The sequence below is a fragment of the Seriola aureovittata genome, chromosome 6, assembly GCF_021018895.1.
Source record: "Seriola aureovittata isolate HTS-2021-v1 ecotype China chromosome 6, ASM2101889v1, whole genome shotgun sequence".
Taxonomy (NCBI): domain Eukaryota; kingdom Metazoa; phylum Chordata; class Actinopteri; order Carangiformes; family Carangidae; genus Seriola; species Seriola aureovittata.
In genome coordinates, this window is record NC_079369.1 from 25303740 (window position 1) to 25324196 (window position 20457).

Sequence of the window (20457 nt, forward strand, 5' to 3'; positions counted from 1 at the left end):
CTCTCACAGCAGACAGGGAATTCCCTCTTGTTCAACCTGTCAAGTGGCGATTTGTTCTCTCTCTCTCTCTCTCTCTTTTGCAGAGCAAGGATGACGGGAGGAAGAAGACGGGCGAGAGAGAGAGAAAAAAGAGAGAGACATGAGGAGCCAGTTTCCCTTTTTATGTGACAAATAAAGAAATCAATAAATCATTGTGGGCCTTTGACAGGTTGTGGCGAGGAGGGGCTGCTCGTTCCTCATGGACTATTTATGAAGCTGTCGCCGCCGTCTCTGTGTGTGTTTGTGTGTGTGTGTGTGTGTGTGTGTGTGCGGTGGCTGGTCGGTCAGTTGGTTGGTTGGTGAGTGGAAGTACCGTCTGAAATATTTAAATGTTTGCGTGCGTTTCACACCGAACCTGTGGCCCCGCAGAGGGGACGACAGCTACATGAGGGGAAGGAAGAGGAAGAGGAGGGGGAGGAGAGTCACAGATTCACTGTGTTTGCTCATAGACTCATGACCACCAGCATCCATCCTGGTACAGATAAACACGCCTTGATGTTGTTTCTTGAACTTGGTAGATCCTGGTTTTGTTTCAACACTTCAGTGAGACCATGTGATGTTCATGCTACGTTCACAGCACATCGTTCAGACAATAAGGCTACGTTTTCATTTTAAAACATAAAACGATCTCTGTCCAGACCACAGACTGTAAATAAAGAAGGACGTAGCCTCTGTGACGTCACCCAAAAGTGTTTTGAAGCTCAGAGTGAGCTGCTCCAACGTCGCCATCTTGGCGGTGCCTGACTCCGCCCCTAACTCTCAGCTAATCAAAAAATGGGCAAAGAGGTGGAGCATGTGTCACTTCTCCATAACTTTAAGCCTCAGTAAAATGTAAACAGGTGAATTATATAAACTGTTGTCATGAAGGAGGAAATTAGCTCTAGAGACAAAACTGTTTTTGTACCAGGCTGTAAACATGTTTATTTCTGCTGTGAAGTTGGACATTTTAACATGGGAGTCTATGGAGACTGGCTCACTGTTGGAGCCAAACTCTATCGGTCATTAGAGGAACTGCAGTTTTTGGTGCTTCAGTGTTGGCTGCATGTTTCAGCCTCCAAGGTCGACGCTTGGTTAAAATGCAGAATTTAACTGAACAACAGCTACTAGCAAAGACAACAAGGTCAGTGATGCGTGTAATTGGTTATTCACGTTGTTTTCACCACTGGTAGTCAAGGCTGATGAAGAGGTGGGTGTCTACGTCATCGTTTCCAAAGGTCTCAGTTTCTTGCCCGTCCAGACCCAAACACAACCTGAAGTTTTCAAACTCAAACGGGTCCAGCAGCGTTTCCAAAAGTCTTTCAAAGTCTTACAAATACATAAAACGGAAACGTAGGAGTATTGTGGACGCCAGGTGTAAACGTAGCAGAAGTGATGCGTTTCAGAACTAAAATGTAGTAGTGTGGACGTAGCCTCAGTGTGAGCATCCTAGTGGAAACCTACGACCTGTAATTCTGAGGATTTATCTGGAAGATATGGAGATATCGCAGAAGAGTCAGCAAGGCACCAGCAACCTGGTTTCATTTGTTGCAGATATAACACAACAAAAGATGCTAATCTAGTGCGCCTACAAGATTTACAGTGGAGGTATCTTCACTCAATAAAGAGTTATTGTGGAGGGGGGAAAAGGTCTCCAAGGTTACTGACAGGCCCATTAGCTCAGTCACTAACGGGACAATGAGTTCACAGTTATTCTAAAGACATTTGGGCTGTTGACGCCTGTCTCGTAATCGTCTCTAAACCTCATTATGAAGCAGTTTCTACTCACTCGCTGAAAGTGGGTGCAACACATGCAGCTAATAAGATATGATAGCTTTCAGTCAAAGAGAGAAGACACTGGTGCTGGTTAAACACAGTGTTGTGTGGCTGTCTCTGTTGGAGGATGGTGATATTCTTTGTTCTTCTTAACATCAGTGTTCTCTTTCCTCCTGGTGTCTCTCTCTCTCCCTCTCTCTCTCTCTCTCTCACCCTTTAGATTTTTTTCTAAAAGATAAAAAGAAATGTTATTCTTGGGTTGAAATTGACCATATGCATTTTTCTCCCAGATTGTATTTTGTTTTTTTCTATATCCTCTGTTGCTTTGTAAATAAATCCAAAAAAGCCTGACATATATTGCTCTGGGGCCACAAAGCTCCATTGTTGTCCAATAACTACATACAAATACATCAAGGAGCCACATCGTTGCACTGGGAGACAGCACCAAATGTGGATTAATCCTCCGCTGAAAATAGTCCCCAATAGGAAATTACTGAGCCTTTTCAATTTTATCAAACATATATATTTTTTAATGTTTTTAAAGATTTACATCTTCAGTAGGAACCAGCTGTCTAGTTTAGTCAGAAAGTACTGAGACTAACACATGTTAATGAAATAATACAGAATAACGCGGCCCTTATCCCTTAAAGCGAAGTTCTGTGTTATGTCTGTGTAATGACGCTCCCAGCAGTGGGTTGAAGCTCTCGCTCTCGGAGCTCTGCTGAGTCCCTCTGCGTCTCTAAGCAGGCCTTGAATGGGCATTAGTTGATTAATGAATTAGAGTTTAGATCCAGAGGAGGGCTCTGCCAAAGAGTACAGTCTGCCTAACCTGCTGTAATCCAGCTATTACAGGCAGATTATCCTGATTATTACACCAGTTACAGGCTCACCGGGCCCTGAGCTCAAATTACCAAGAAGGGATGCTTGAAACATTTGTTAGTTTTTACTTTGGGATAATCCCTAAATGAGAGTCCTCACCCTGCAAAACCTCAACTGGATGTGTTCAACCTCTGATCACTACGGTCTGTGGTGCACACACTTTCATTTTTATTAATATGCAATTAACAGCAAATAATTCTGATGATAGATTTAGAGGATTCACTGTTTTTCTCTGTTTTGTGTCCTTGTAAATTGAATATATTTGACTTTTGAACTGTTGGTTGCACAAAACTAAAAATTTAAATTTCTTTACAGCTTGTCCTGCCTTTCCTGTGCTCTGGTTGTTATTGCTGCTTAATATCTGCGCCCACGTGAGTTCTAGCAGTGTAGCTTTACGCATTCTTGTGTGTTTTTATAGTGAAGTCAATATGGAAATTAAATTTGGAAACTAAAATTATACCTGTGGTCAATTTCCTGCACCTGGTTTAATCAGGAACTTTATAGAGTAATGGTCTTTTTTTTTACTTTTTTAATTTTACAGATTAAATTGTTGATCAAATATGAAGTTAATACTTGTCTACAGCTATTCTGAATGCTTATTTTCATTGGGCTAATGCTTAAGGGAGCAAATCCTGATCCAAAGCTGAGTGCATGCATAACATATGGGTGTAACTGGTGTCCAGATACTTCCCTTTCTCTGGAGGAGGCACTTTAACTTTTTGTGAAATACCATGTTTTTCTTTCTTACTTTTATGTTGTCTCACTTATAGTGTGTGTGTGTGTGTGTGTGTGTGCGTGTGTGTGTGCGTGTGTGTATGTGTGTGTGTGTGTGTGTGTGTGTGTGTGTGTGTGTGTCTGTGAAGCCCAATACGTAGTGCACAGTATGAGTTTGTGTGTGTGTGTGTGTGTGTGTGTGTGTGAGAGAGAGAGAGAGAGAGAGAGAGAGAAAGGGCAAACAGTAGATGAAGCAGTGTGAGAGCTCGGGGCGATGCTGAGATTTAAACTCATTCTGTCTACGGCTCCATCAGATAACAAGCTGAATCAGCACGCACTGTGGATATGCACAGAGTGGGACACACACACACACACACACACACACACATACACACACACGCAGACTTAAAGTGAGCATGCATCTGACATTCATAGAGATACAGGAGGAAAAGACAAAGACTGACACCAGCTGTTATAATGAGCTGGATCCTTTTTAGCGACACAACTGTCACTTTATCCTCCATTGTTTCCCTCACACTCTCTCCTCCTCCCTTTTCCCTCTATTTCTATCTCCTGTCTCTAATTGAGTGGTTCCGACCTCTGGTTTGGGACCCCACAAGAGGTCACGACATGAACATAAGGGATCAGAAAGTCATTAAAGGTTCCTTGTGGAGTTTTCTCTGAGATAAATTAAATTAATAATTAATTAGGCATTAGGAAAATAAAGTTGTGTTCTCACCAAAACACATCAGAAATGTTTTTATATCACACATATGTCACACTGTTGAAATGGTTTCAAAACAGTATCCTGACTAATGTTTGACATTTACTTGTGTGATAATCCATCAACAGACGTTCCTCTGATTGTTACTTTAGTCAAAATATTTCAAAAATTACCTTTTTTTTTACTAAAAACTAGGTCTATTTTTATTTAAAATTCCTAAAGAGTCGCGGTAATGAATTGGACTGAAGTTTACTGAAAAGGTGTAATGCAATTACTTTAATTACTCTAATAATTTTATACTTCATGTTTTAGAAACAGTCAAACAGATGGGGTCGATTTTGACTCAGCAGGACAAAAGTTGTCTAAAAGAAGGTTAAATACTTCTTATCGTGTCGGCTTAAAAGTTGAGACGAAAAGTTTGTTCCTGACCTTGGAAACGAACCTTGTGGAAAGATTTGTCAGCAGCTGTTTCCAAGGTCAAAAATAAGCATTCAAGTTCAACTCATCAACTCTTAATGAAAGGTTTGTCATTTAGAAACTGGCGTCATTTTTGATGCTTTTCTTGTGAAATGCTGGTGGGCTTTTACCCCTTCAAGCTATAAAAATCACAAGCCACAAATGTTGGGATCCAGTGCTCATCACTGCTCCTAATTCTCTCTCCTTCCTTCACCATCTTCCTCCTCCTCCTCCTCCTCACCTCCTGTTTTTTTTCTGCCTCCCCCTTTAGCACTGCTGCTGGATCACTTTCAGAGCCCTGCTGTCAGTGCTAACCACACCGTGACCCCGCTGACCCCTCTTATATCCGCCGCCTTATCTCTCCCAACCCACCACAACACCCTGCACCTCAGCCCTCTCCACGTACCCTGTGGAGGAAGAGGAGGAAGAGGAGGAGGAGGAGGAGGAGGTGGTCAGTGACGCGCTGAGCTTCAGGCCTGTCCCTGTTCATTTCAGGTTAGCTCGTCTGCATTAGCACCAGCCAAAGTGACAGCTGTCAGCACCACTGAGCGCGCTCCGGATGACCCCCCCCCCCCCCATCCGTCCTTGGAGCGTGGCCAGGACGGAGGAGAGGAGGAGAGAAGGAAGGGTGAGGAGGAAGGACAGGAAAGAGAGAAGGATACAAAGAAGGAAAGTGAGAAGAAGAGATAAACAAGGAGATGTTAGGGAAGGAAACAAGGAGAGGATGGAAAGAGAGGAGAGGAAGAAAGCAACATAAGAAAAGTAGAAAGCAAGAGAGGAGGGGTGAGGAGAGGAGAAATAATAAGACCAGTGGAGAAAAGAGGAAAAGAAAGAAAGAAAGAAAAAAGAAAGAAAAAGAAGAAGAAGAAAGAAGATGAGATACAGAAGGACAGATGAACAAGCAGGAGAGGAATGGAGGGAGGAAAGAGAAAGAAGACAGGAAACAAGACGAAATAGAAGAAGAGAAGAAAAAGAAGTAAGGAGAGGAAATGAGGGAAGGAGAAGAGGACAGAAACTAAGGATGTGCAAGGAAAGGAAACATGAAGAGGAAAGGAAATAGGAGACGAGATAAACAAAGAGAGGTGAGGAAGGAGAGGACAGAAAGGGGAAAGGAAAGGACAGGGGACAAAATAGAGAGGAAGAGAAGAGAAAGAAGAAAGGAAGAAGAAAAGAAGAGAAATGAGGAAAGAAGGGAGAGAAGAGGACACAAGGAGATGTAATGAAAGGAAAGGAGAGGAGGGAAGAAACAAGGAGGTGAAAGAAGAGAAAAACATGTGGATGTGAGGAGATGAGAGAGAAGTGAAAGTCTACATGAAGTAAGAGCTGAAACACAAGAAATAAACTTTTAAATATAATAACATTTTTCTCCACATTACAGGAACCAAGAAATAAATCATCAATAATCAATGACTATCTATTAATCTTTAAAAAAAACAAAAAAAACAAGCTGAAGTGAAATCAAACTGAGCTGTGTGTCTGTGTTGTTGTTGTTCAGGACAGCTCTGACCTCTCTGTGCTGGGACTCTGTTGTTATCTGGACCCGCTGCTCTGCTCTGGCCTCCCCGTGGCCTCGGAGATCCGTCACCGGGGTTCGCGTGCGAGCAGCGCCGCCTGCTGCTCGGAAGAGGAACCGCGGCCCAGCGGCGGCGGCGGCAGCAGCGTCCTGCCGCAGTGCTCTCTCTCTGCTCGGGGCTCATCCCAACATCAGACCGCTCCGTTTAAAACCGACCGTGGAGGCACCGGAGAGGCGGGAAGAAGGTATTTTTAGTTTAAAATAAATAAAGTAGGACTATTATCTTTATTATCTTTAATTTTAATATTATTCATTTTATTTTTTGTGCATGAGTTGAATACAGTAGGAGGTGATAAGAGTTTGAATATGGGACATAAATGTAACTTTTTGTTAATTATCTACTTGCATTTCTCGGCTAATGTGGACACAAGCGAATAAAAAGCTACTGTTTACTGAGTTGATGCAAGTCAAAGTTTACTTGCATACAATTTAACATGTATGTATGCCTATGTATAATTTATGACTACATTTATTATGCTGTCTCATACTGACTTGTGCTTTAGCCTTTATATAAGTCAATCAAATTTAAATCAAATCAGGTTTATTATTTACTCTTTTTTTATGATATTTCAGCTCAAGTAATTTGGACTTTTCAATTCTCATTTCATTGATTTTTAAAGGATGTAGCCTATTGCTGACAGGTGATTAGTGAAATATGAACATGAATTTAATTTGCAACTTCAGTTTCATTATTTTGTCTGATCAGACTTGATGTTTAAGGTGCAAAACAAAAGCAGCAGACGAAGGAAAATGCTAGTTTCAATATGACAAAATCTTAGAAAAATTTTTTTTTGGTGTGTTTGCAGTATTCAGCGTGCAAACTACTTCTCTTTTTCCTCTTAAATCCTCCCTCATTTCTCTTGTTCTGTGTGAGCTGCTGGTTCAGTGTTTTAACCTTAATGTCTTTTAATGCAAATGAAAAAAAAAAAAAGGTTAAATTTCAGGTCTGAGCCAGAGAAAGCTGCGAGCAGGCAGCTGCTGTATCTCTGCCAGACTGAGACGACTGATCGGTGCCATAAAAATTCAATTTGAAAATGCTTCACATCCGAGCAATGTATCCTGGGTGTGTTGTTCGTTTTCTGTTTTTGAATATAATGTGTTAAGATTGTGTTTTTGCAGGATTGTCAGTGTGTAATTCAGGGTCAGAGGTCAAATTAAAGATCCTAAGAAGACGTGAAACTCCAAACCAAAGCTGCAAAATGTTCAAATGTCATTCAGCAGCTCCTCAGTGTGTCCAGCGTCAGAGTGAGTGATGCCTGCCACAGGACGCCCTAATAACTCTGTGCATGAATAAATAACACATACGTATAACACATATGTACACATACACACAAACACACGTACAAGCACACGCCCACGCACACACGCACATACACACACACACACACACACACAAACACACACACACACACACACACACACAAACACACACACACACACACACACACCTACACACACACACACACAGAGCTATCGGCTGAGCAGTAGAGCGGGTGTCTTGATTCCTAGACAGACACACTCATGCACTTTTAATGGGATCCCTCTCTAAAACGATGGGATTCCTCTGCCAAGCTTTACCTCTGAGTGTGTGTGTATGTGTGTGTGTGTGTGTGTGTGTGTGTGTGTGTGTGTGTGTGTGTGTGTGTGTGTGTGTGTGTGTGTGCAGGAGGCGTGGATGAGGGTCATCCACCGGCCCAGGGGTGCGATTTTAGCTTGCCAGAGGGATGGTAAGTGAGTGGTCCCAAGACCCCGAAAACCCCAAGGCTTGAAATCAAACCTCATCGCACACGTTATCCACTCGGCACGGCAGACTGAGACCGCACATGAAAATTCATAACATTAAGCAGAGTCATTTTTAAGATCTGCAAGAAAAGAGGTTTTTCACATTTATTTAGGCTCCTAAACTTTCGTTTCTCCTTCAAATTTCACCTTTTTGTTCCTTAAATTAAGCAAAATCTCAAGGTCAATATATTCTGGATTATAATTCTGTGTGTAACATTCAAGAACCATGTTTTTATGGCTGCATCCCGTCCCTCACATGTAAATATTCTAGACAGTCTGTGCAGCATTTTGTGCTAATTTGCCCAAAAGCAGAAGTTCAACCCTGCTGATCTGCTGCAGGGTCAGTCATTACAGACTCAAGCTCTGCAGCCAAACATTGTTTTATTTTATCATTTTAGTTGAGATCTCAAAGTTTTCAAAATATCAAATCTTTCAAACTGAGTTATGCAGCAATAAAAACTCAAATTCTCAGCTGAGAAAACAATCTCACCACAGTGTCCATTTAGCAGCTGCTCTGGCACTTTCTGTCACAACACATGATCTTCATCAGCAGATGGAATTTGCACAGTTGTGGTTGAACTGTAGATGTTAGATGGGTAAATTATCTGAAACCTTCCAAATATGTGTTCATACAGACATATTTGGATGTTTTTGGGAAATTAAGATGATACACAAGACATTTAGGATTTAAGGTAAAAGTCTCTATTTTTGGAGGTTAATTATATTTAAAATATGTCAGAAGATAAGTAGCCTATTTATTATCAGCTATTCTCACATATTTTACCATACCCTCATAAACTCCTCCATTTCCCCCTTAAACCGTGCCGTAGGTTTCTTTAAATCTTCTTATTTCCACAGAGACGACATCACACATTCTGTATCTGCTTCTGCCAACACCAACTTATTCTGAGTAAAACAGTCAAAACCTCTCAGTCTTGTGTCTGGTTGTAGGGTTGCAACTATTTATTGTTGTTATTATTGATCAATATATTATTTACCTTTGGATTAATCGTTAATCACATTTTTTTTGACTTGGCACCAAACTGTACAATTTTCTTACTTTTTTATTAAAAGAAAAATACAGTTTTATTCATGTGTATTTTTGTTATCTCTCTCTTCCTACATTGTGACTTAAAGTTTGTTTAGAAGCAGAATATAAATCACTTGCAATTTATTCAATTTCTTTGTATTTTTGGCCCCAAAACAGTCAAATTTTAAGATATTTAAATGTCAGAATAAAAACTCAGTGTGTATAATATGTAAACTCCCCCTCCTGTCGTTAACTTCCCCTAATTCCTAAATTTTACAGATGATGATATTAGCTGCAGCCCTTGATTACAGACTATTTATAGTTCCCAGGGTCCTTGGTGATGATTAAGATATTCAGTTTACAGTGATATAAAACAGAAATAAAGATCGTTCCAGAAGCTGGAACCAGAGAATGTTTGTTATATTGGTTGATGAATGACTTTTGTAATGATTAATCAATCAAAATAGTTGTAAATCAGTTCTCTACAACACGAGTTTCTGATGCTGCAGATAAAATATGTTCATTTCTCTTCTGTATTTGTCAACATTGTTTGTTTTTTTTTTGTTTGTACTGAATATTTCAGCTCTGATAAACCTCCATCTCTACACGCCTATTGTTCTGAAGGTAAAAAAAACAGTTGCATTATGTGTGTGTGTGATTTTTGTGAGAAGGAGATTGAATAAAAAATGAAATGATAGAGCAGCTGTTCCATATTTATTACATGGAGGGCACTTAAAGGCTGAACACAGAGGAAATCTGTGCGTGTGTGTCGGCTGCTGCGTTACATGTCTGAGCACGCAGCAGCAGCAGCAGTGTACCAAATGTTTGTGGTTTTTGCTTTTGCTTTATTTATTTATTCATTTATTTATTTGTTCTCTGGTGAGCGGGATTACCTCTGAATTATGGAACAGTCCCCTTTCTCTCCTTAAGTAAAAAATAACATCTGTCCGGCAAATGGAGAGCTTAGTGTTTCTCTATAATTAATGGTAAAAGCCTCCAGAGCCGCACATAAAATATACATCCTCCATGCAGGACCCCCATAACAAAGAGAGCGAGGGAACAGAGAGGGGGGGGGGGGGGGGGGGTCATTGAGAGGAGAGGAAGAAAGAACAGAAGCAGAGAGTAGATGAAAGAAACCAGTGGGTGTCTGACAGCAGAGAGGATGGAGATGTGTTTACAGACACAAAACACAGAGTAAGTAAGTGACTCTATTCTTGCAATATCACCACATACAGCTGATCAGTTAAGCTGCTGTCAAGACAGTTAACATCATGTCTGCTTACTCCAATACTGTCTGTTGATTTGTGTTCAAATCTTGCCTCTGGGAAACAGACTAGTTCTCCCTATAAATGAAACCAGATCAGATTAAAACTGACCATGAGATTCATACCACAAGTTTAGTTCTGTTATCACCTGTTTTCACACCTGGACAGGTGCAGCAGACAGAAAGAGCTTCACCTTCACACAGGATTTAAACTAGAGGGACACTCGGCCTTGAAAGCTTTGAAACAAACATTACAGCCCCCCAGTGGAGAGTCTATTTCGATGGCGTGATCAAGGTGTGATGAAGGCCTGGTGCATCATCATCTCGTCCCCGAGGCACAGAACACTCAACCATGTCGGCCCCCACCTGTTAATTACACGTCAGTCACGTAGTGTTGCAAAATAACTGACATTTGAGTTATTGAGCTTCAGTATCAAAATGCAAAAAAAATGAGTACCACTTTACAATAAGACAACGCTTATAAAGGATATAGTTTCTAACTAGGTTATTAATTCAGTTGTTAACACTTTATAAAGCATCAATAAACAATTATTAACAAGTTATAACAGTTTTCAGACGTTGATGCAGGTTCACTATCTGGCAAGATGAAGTTAATGCTTATTATTATTACCATTTATAACAGCTAAAGGAAGCCTTGTAGTTACTCATTAATAAATGATGTGTTTGACACGTTACAATAAGGCTCCCTTTTACCAGCTGTGTTATAAAGTGTTAATAACGGAATTAATAACCTTATTATAAACCATTTATAAATCCTTTATAATGGTCGTCTTATTGTAAAGTGGTGCCAAAAAATGTAGGATCACTAAATACCACTGATTGCAAACATTTTATAAACATTTCAAAATATGACCCAGTGCAAATATGTGAAAGGGAAAAAAATTACATTTATATTCAGACTCTTCTTCTTCTGTCTTTGTAAACTAAATGTAGTTTCAAAGTTATTTTGATATAACAGTTTGAACTAATAATATCATTATTGTTAATATTACTTTAATGTTGATATTGTCATTAACATTAAAATAAATGAACCTGCACAGCTATTTTCACACCAGATCCTACAGGCAAAGACACCGGACCATCAACAGTAACACTGAGCATTAGGCAGGGCTGTCATAAAAATCAGCTCTGACAAACTCCAGTCATCACTACAGCTTTATCTATAGAGGTCATTTAGGGCCAGGATGTTTTAAAGCAGTTAGGAAAGTTGGTAACATGTTTTCATTCTATCTTACCATTAGTTTATGAAGAGCAAAGTTAGCAAACTACAGTTTTTTATTTCTTGAAGATGGAGTTTTGTTTGCCAGCGTTCTGCAGTCACAGATATTGTCTGTAGAGCAGCTGCCATGTTTACGCACACTGAACGCCATCATCATCCGCTGGGGCCCAGATGCACAGTGAACAGCTCCCAGGTGTTTTATTTATTGATTAGTGATTGAAAAATGATTGGCTGTGGAAAGTAAACACAAAAGCACTCAGACAGTCATCAGTGAAACACACATCTCATTAAATTTACAGCCAGCATGGCGTCTGTCAGCACACACACACAGACACACACTCACACATAGAGGCGTAAACATTATGAACACGGTGGAGAACAGAAGAGCATCTCTCTGGAGGATTTGAGCAGATTGTTTTCTGTATTTATCTGTTTGTTTATTTATTTGTCCATCTGAGCTGTAATGAGCTGCAGTGTTAAGATACCAGTGAGGGCTGTATTGTAATAAATGCTGCTTTTATGCATGTAAAGAACATTCAGGTGGGTTTCAATGAAAGTCTGTAGTGACCTCTACTGGTCACAACTTGTCAGGACAATGACTCAAACAGCTGAGGCAGATTTGAAGACCCAGAGCCAGAGAGCAGCAGGTTCAACATCTGACAGAAAGTCTGTTTTGAATCACTATTTTGTCTTTTTAAATTAACATCATTACATTTTCCACAACCACAGATATATTTATTCTATTTTTCTGACCACAGGAAAACTAAGCTTGCTGTGTCATCAAATATCACAAACATCCATGGTATTTTATGGTTTGTTTTTTTTTGTTTTTTTTCATAAACAGAGTTTTTAGTTCCCATCTTACTTTTTTGTCTTTCCGCTAATATTTTTATGTTGTTGTTGTTTTTTTTTTGCTTATTTTCAATTGATAGAAATTAATAAAACATTATGAACATATATCAAAGAAACAAATTAATTGCCTTCATCTTATGTTTTATGATTATTATTATTATTATTAGGATACTATTATTATTATTATTATTATTATTATTATTAGTAGTAGTAGTAATAGTAGTAGCAGTATTTGTAGTCTTTTCGGTTTTTTGTAATTTAATAATAATAATAATAATAATGATAATGATAATGATAATGACAATGACAATGACAATGATAATGATAATGATAATGATAATGATAATAATAATCATAATCATAATCATAATAATTCTTGTTAGCCTAATGATATGCAAAAAGATAACTTTTAAAATAAATCATCTTTTTATTATGGCTAATCTCATTGGTTTACCGACAATTTGTCAGTTCCCTTCCTTTCCCGGAACCAATATATAAAAGCCGTTCCCCGCCGGAACAGTATAGATGTGCGACGGGAGCGATGGAAAGATGGCGGCTGCTATGGTACAAATGTCATGTTTGTACCGGGGCATGTTAGCGGTCAGGACCACCGGCATCAGGACGCTGTTCCCCGGGCTGGTCCCGGCGCAGTTCCGAGCCTTCTCGGTGCGGAAGGAGCCGGAACTGGAGGAGAACCCGTTCTACAACAAGTACCAGGACAAGATCCAGAAGCTGCGCAGGTCAGCGAGCTAACAGCGCGAATATCCGTCCAAAAAAACCTTATTTTAAAAGTACTTTTAAAATAAGTCTTTTACGACGTGTGTAAATATTATGTAGACTATTCCAAACGATCAATATGAAATTTTAACGATATATTGATATATTCGGTTAAATTATCACCAGTGAATCACGTATAAAATGATCTGCGACTTATTTCTCATCTGACTATAACCAGTTAGTTATGGTACCACCTATAATTTGGGAGGATGGAGGGGTAATCCTGAGGTGTCATTAGTTAAAGGTGTGCCCTCCTCATTATTATAAATAAATCCCCTTTACACCCCAACCTAATCAATAAGTTTAAAAAAAAAAAAAAAAAAAGGTGATACAAGACTGAGTATATGATGCTGGTTAATGTCACTGTCCAGATAAGGCTTTTTATTATGAGTAATTCTCTGGATTAATTTCTTGATCAACCGTTTTCACTATAACCCTGCCACCCCTCCAAAACAAAGACGACTTCTTAATGTTGTTAACCGTATGTTTATTAAGATCTGTATTTACATCTAAATGAAACTATGCACAGTAACTAAGAGTAAACTTTAGGAAATTACTTAACAGAAAAACGAACAATATTTTTGCCTCCAACATCAACATTTTTATATTCAGTAGGCCTACCAGTGCTGCAGTTTCCCTTTTCCCTTGTGATATGAAAATGACATGAAAATCATAGATTATTAACTTTTAAATATAAATAAAAGATGTGTTTTAAGATGCAGTCTGTTATAATGTATCAATTAAGATGCATCATGTTATCATGTTCAGTTTAACAGAATCTACAAATATGTAAATATATTTCAAGTGTCAAACTCACATTAATCATTTTTGTACAGTTAAGTTCTAATATTCAACCTGGTAGCATCAGGGCAGGCACGGCAAACAGTTAGAGTGTAAAAGCAATGTCTTGCATTTCCTAATGTAAGCACTTAATTAAGTTAGGCCCTTTTTTGCTGTTGGATGAACCTCTAACTTCCATCGAAAACAATCAAGGAAAACACCTTTTTATGCTAATTTTTTAATGCTAATTATAGGCATTAACAGTTGCTTTGGTGTTTCACTGATTTGTCTCGACTTGTTCTCAGCGCCAAACCACAGGAGTACAAGGACCGACTGGAGAAACGCCATGAGGCCAAGAAGGAAGTGCTCGGACACTCGAAGCAGGCGGAGTTCGTCAGGCTCATGGAGCAGGAGGTGGAGTATCAGCCGAGCTCAGTACAGGACAGAACAACATGAAGTTCTGAGAAATCAAACAAAGTCAGAAGTTTAAACACAAACGCAGTTACATACATTTTAAGCACTTGCATATTTTTTTGTATTTGATAACTGGTAACAAAGTGTTGAAAAGTCCTCAGTAATTGATTAAAATCAGTACTCCTGTAAATTCATATTCATTATTAACATAATGCAGAAGGATTAGTGAATATGTTTCCCTGGTTTCGTTTCATTTGCCCGTGTCAGCTCTTGATCAAACTCGTATGAATGCGATGTGACTTTTGTTGTGCGAATCTTTGCAGTTGGAGAAAAAGGACAAGATGGCTGCCGGCGATGGAGCAGGTGGAGGCTTCACAAAGAACAAGGTGAGATGAGAGGAGGAGCTGTTTAATCTGCCTGATGTTACGTAAGATTGCTTTTAATTTACTTTAAATTCATTCCGTTTTATGGTTATATTTAGGTCATTTTTAATTGATTTATTTTTTTTATATTATTACAAAATAATATTTAAAAAATCTTAAATTTCAAATGCCTCGACACGACTGAAGTCAGAAATTATGTCTTGAAATTGCTACATATTTCTGACCAATGGTAAAAAATAAGTAATGAAATGAAGAAATCTTGTAATAATATAATAATCATAATCATAATATTCATAATACGATAATAAATAATCTAAATCTAAACAAAAAACAAAAGGTATTTAATTGACATTCTCAGAACGTCACACATGAGAAGCAGGAACCAGCAGCGTTTTTACTAAAGTGATTAATTGAATTGTCACAGATGAATTTCCTGATGACAGACAGAGTCGTGTTAGTGTAATTTTTGTAGCTGTTTATTCGCTCTGCGGCCCTGATCCCTGGGTGGGTGAACGATGTGGTTGTGTGTCGCCTAAATAGCGTTTTAAAGGAAGTGGGCTGAGTGTTGTGTTCTGTGTGTAATTGTAGAATCGCTGTGTAATTTGCTGTTTTTCAGACGCTGGGCTCCATCCTCAACATGGACATGATCCAGGACAAGACAGGCGAGGAGATTGCTGAGGTGAGTCTGTGAGGGGGGGCGGGGTTAGCATCAGTCAGAAGTCACTTACTCTGATTTATTCTCATACAGCTGCATCACTTCCTGTAGTGTGCTTTACTTTGGAAGCTGAAACTCTTTCTTTGTTTTGACCTTTTTGTGTTTTTCTCTCAGCTTTGGATGAAATATTATTCGACCAAGGACACGATCAGCGCCGTCATCCCGGTGAGTTCAACACCAGAAACTCAACACAGACTCTCCAGACTTATTTCATTCACCTCTTCAGTGCTTGAACTGAATTTAGAAACTTGGTCTCCTGCCTTAAACAACAGCTCTCTGCCATCTTTTATCAAGATCCACGATGGAACTAAGTGATAGGCTTTTATTGTGTCATCCTTGACATATTTATAGTTGTCTGTGATTTGATGTCCTGTTTCTTCTGTTGTCAAAAAAACAAAACCAAACATTTGGCAAAACATTTTATTTAGTTAATATCACATTAACTTTTATTTGTACTTGCTCAAATCACTGCTAAACACACATTATGTTTTGCTCCTGTGTTTGTTTATATCTGTTTTTAGTTATTTCATGTCACGTCTGGAAGTGTGGAACAAATGCTTCTTCTTTTGCTGCTAATCCAAATACAATTACAGATTATTATTATTTTTTACCATTCATTGTAATTAGATGTGCACAAAAATTGATTTGTTTTGCTTTTGATGTTCTGTATGTAACTGTATAACACACTGGACAATGAAGCTTGTTAAAATGACATTGTTTGAGAGTCTTACAGATCCAACAGTGATGAACAATTAGCATTAGCACATGTCTAATAACCCGTCTTCATTTGTGTTACAGACTCAGATCTATGACATGATTATCAGCAGGTCAAAGTCCTGCCCGATGGTAAGATCACAGCTGCTCAGTCTGAACCATGTCGATGAAAAGCTGCAGAAACTAAACTGGAGCACTGAAATCATCAGTCTGTCATTAAAACTAAAAACACTGGTTATTTTGTGAATGTTCACTTATTCTGCTCCACAAGAGGAAATCATTTAAAATCCAGTTCTGGCTAAACGACCAGATGAGCAGAACTTGAAATCATGAGAGCAAGTTATTAATGATCTGATCCTGAAGCACGTCCAATCAATCAGCCAGAATCTCATCGCCATGGTGACCCCTCTCAATGTGGTTTTCCTTCTCCTTCAGTTCCTCTACGCTTTGCCTCAGAGGGAAGGTTACGAGTTCTTTGTGGGTCAGTGGTCCGGACACGAGCTCCACTTCACCTCCCTTATCAACGTCCAGGTAAACTGCTGCGACACTGACACGTTCACAAGCTGCCGTGACACTGTCTGAGCCTCTGACAGCTCTGCCTTCATGTGCAGGTCACCCAGAAATACAATCAACCAACTTCATCCCTTCAATAAACAGCTTTTAAATTTTAAATTTTTCAGGGGGCAGATGCAGAAAACTCTGTGTAGGTTCATGACTAAAACTACATGTACGCACAAAACCAGAAATATACAACCACATTTCTTTTGTTCAGAATTATAAAGCCGTGTGCACGTATGGTTCTGCTTTATAAATCTCACTCATTGAGAAATTGGGCACATGTGCATGAGCCTCATTTTCACTACCATAATTAACCATAAATGGATGAAGACACTCACTTAATCCATCAGTTTGCATAAAAAAAAAAAAAAAAAAAAAAAACTCTGTGCCAGAAGTTTCAGACACAGGAGAAAGAAGAACAATTTCACTGACACAGTTAACTTTAGTACAGTCACTGCAAATATAAATTTACTCTGAACCTAATTTATTGGGACTAGAGACGTCTTAACGAGGCTCTAACACTGTGATTAGTAAATATCAAAATAGTATGAAACGGTTTACAGAATGACTCGCAGTAAATAATAAGGATATTAAACGATGCTGAAGGAAACATTATGAATTGTAAAATTGTTTATTACTGTGTAAACGGTAAATCTTATGATGATTACGAATGGAGCTCCATGAAGTTGGTGATATTATTTTATGTTAAATTACGTGTCTCGGCTTATTTTGTATTTTCACTTCACTGTAACTTGGATCGCTTTGGAAAACCCTGTGTATGCATGGTCAAAGGACTGAGGGAGGTTACACATTCTGTGTTTATAAATACTGTTATTTATAATAAACTTCTATAATATTTATGTGCGGGAAATGGCGTACGCATGGTTTTTGTGTGTACGTGTCATTTATGCATTTGGCATCTACATGCAGTCAAAACTTTAAAAACTTGAGTTAAAATGAAGTAAATGATGAATTAATTACTAAAACTGTCCTTTTAGAAATGTTCATATTATTACAGAGCTGCATCCCAACTTTCCCTCTAATCTTTGAGGGTTAGAGGGAACTTTCATCCTTAAAATCAGCAGAGTGTATAAGCAAAGCTAATATTTAACAAGCTTTTGAACAGCACTTAAAATGAGATAAGTAAGACTATTTTTTTTAGCTCATGCTTCCTGGAGGTATTGGTCACAGTTTTGTTCTTCCTGTTGGTGTCCAGACGCTGGGCGAGAACGCTCCCAGTCAGCTGATCCTCTACCACTACCCAGACCTGAAGGAGGAGAAGGGCGTGGTCCTCGTGACGGCTGAGATGGACCCAAAGTTTATAGTAAGTCCTTTGTGAAAGGGTGGTGATTTATGCAACGGCTGTCCACATACTTTTGTCCATGTATTACATCAGAGCTGGACAACAATGTAAGCTGACGCATCAGTCGAACTCTGTCTGTCTATGTTTAACTGCCTATCTGTCCTTCCTCTTCCCAGACCGTCCACCAGGCTCAGTGCTTGGCCAATCAGGTGCAGCTGTTCTACGGCACGCAGAGGCAGGAGACGTACCGATTGGTGGAGACGTTCAACCACGAGCCTGAGGACTTCAAACACATGTTAGTGATAGCAGAGCTGGAACAGAGCGGCCTGGGGTCAGAGGTCGCCCCCAGAGGCTCGTAGGGAGACTGTAGTCCTCTGTAAGACCGCCTGCTGTCTGATTCCCAGGAACTGTTGGGCTTCATTTAGTGTCACAAAGTGATGTCTGTGCTTCTCTCCACTGGGATTATATCGTCTTCATACTGTGTATAAAGTTTGCAGCAAGAGCTTCAGGGAGCACAAACTGCTTCTCGTGACCCATGAACTCTGTATGGGACTAGATCACCTCAGACATCTGCTTCACACGGTTTCATTGAAAATAATGTAGTAATGAAAACTTCAATAATAAGTGTCCTACTCTCCATATCAGACTGGACCAGAGGGACTCTATTATCCTACAAAACCGTATGACATTCAATAAATCATCTTCAAAACACCAAATCTTTCAATCTGATCCATTTATTTTGAAATATAACCAATAGTTCTTAACATTCTGCCAGATTTTTCCTCCTGTGCTTAAAAAAGTCAATACAGTTTGAATACAGTCATTAACAAGCACATCATCAACATATAGCATATCATTAAATGTCTAAATCAGTGGTTCCCAACCTTTTCACCTCAGGGCCCACTTTACAATCTCAAAAATGTTGGCGGCCCACATCTGACCACATAACAGCACGGAGGCCAAACAAACACTTCTCAGTGACTGAAATGTAATGACTGAACATTCAGGATTGAACAGAAAGCAGGGGAAGCTCAATTTTTCTTTTTTGTTTTGATGGGTGAGGGGTGACTTGTCTTCCTATTAGTGGCTAATCACAGTGATAGGTCTTATAACGAGAAGGAAAAAAGAAACAATGAGAGGAGAATTTAAACATAATTTTGTTAGAAAACATTTAAAAACAATATTTGTATATTTTTATTCTTTTTTTTATATACTTATATATTTTTTAACAAAATTGTACTGTTTGGCAAATGATTTGTCGGCCCATTTGTAATACCTTTTGTGGCCCCTGCCCACCGGTTGGGAACCACTGGTCTAAGTGATTGTAATCGACCCTGCATCTAATTCCCACAGTAAAAGGACAAATCGTCACATAAATGAATGAAAGCAAATCTAAATCAAATTCCACAGTTTTGGCCATCGCCCTTATCTGTTATTATAGTTATACTCACCACTTTAATCACTGAGATCTGGGAATACAGCCTGTTTGATCAGTGATGTTGCTGCATTCTCAGATCTCAGTTGTAATCTGCAGTGTGCACTTTACTGATGCCTCCACCGGGGGGTGACAAAGTCAGATTCTACAAATGTTGGCCTCAGATGTGTCCTGATGAAGATGAAGATGTCAGGGCTGCTGTGAAAGCAGACCTGACTCTGTGATACGTGAGGACGTCACCCTGAAGGTATGTACAGTATGAATCTAACCAGATTATATAAATGACAAGACACCAGAGTGGTGCTCTTACACTGGATGAGATTTTAGTTCGTTCACACATCGTAGGTCAGTAGAGACCTTTTGCAGCAGCTTTTATTTTTCAGCATTATTTTTATTTCTGTACTTGACACTGTTGATTTATTTCAGTGCCAGGAGTAGGAGGAGGAGGAGGAGGAGGAGGAAGACTCAATCCCCAAGACTATCTCCTCAAGAGGACGTCCACATCCAAGGAAACCTGCCACGTTTGTCCTTGTGTTTGCTCCATCGTGCAATAGTGTCCACAAGCTCCACTCACAGGTAAAGGATGCTTTCAAATACGTACGTGTTCCCCTGATTATCAGAAAATGCATTATATTACATTAGACTAGATGAGACTGGATGAGCAGTTTCACAGCAGAGTTTCCACTGAAGATGTTTTTTTATGCCAAATAACTGAAGTGATATGTTGGCGCTGTGTCAGTCAACTTTTCCTTTGGTTATATTGCCCCTTAGTGCTCCTAAAAAAAAAAAAAAAAAATCACGCTTTGCATGTAGCAATTTAAGACTGTAAAAGAGTCTGTTTACAGAGCCAGCGTTTGAGCAGTTCTCTGATCCATTTTACTAAATGCAGTTAAAATGGCTTTAAAGCGATAACTTCCTCTCCTGTCCTGCTAACTGTATATGTTACTGTATGTATCTGACATAAAAATGTCAGCATAGTAAGGTATAACACGTCATAGTATAGTAAGGCATAAAAAGTCATAATAAAGTAAGGCATAAAAAATGTCACAGTATATTAAGGGATAAAAAAGCAA

At 39.1% G+C, this 20457-nt stretch overlaps 1 protein-coding gene across 1 annotated transcript; it reads left to right on the forward strand.

Moving 5' to 3' along the window:
• The first annotated feature begins 12822 nt into the window (after positions 1-12822).
• On the forward strand, positions 12823-18665 carry atpaf1 (ATP synthase mitochondrial F1 complex assembly factor 1). The gene is made up of 9 exons (XM_056378425.1): positions 12823-13045; positions 14168-14276; positions 14600-14662; positions 15276-15338; positions 15489-15539; positions 16173-16220; positions 16524-16619; positions 17863-17970; positions 18126-18665. Exons 1-9 carry the CDS (start codon positions 12831-12833, stop codon positions 18306-18308), a joined length of 936 nt encoding a protein of 311 aa, XP_056234400.1. The 5' UTR covers positions 12823-12830; the 3' UTR covers positions 18309-18665.
• Positions 18666-20457: the final 1792 nt, after the last annotated feature.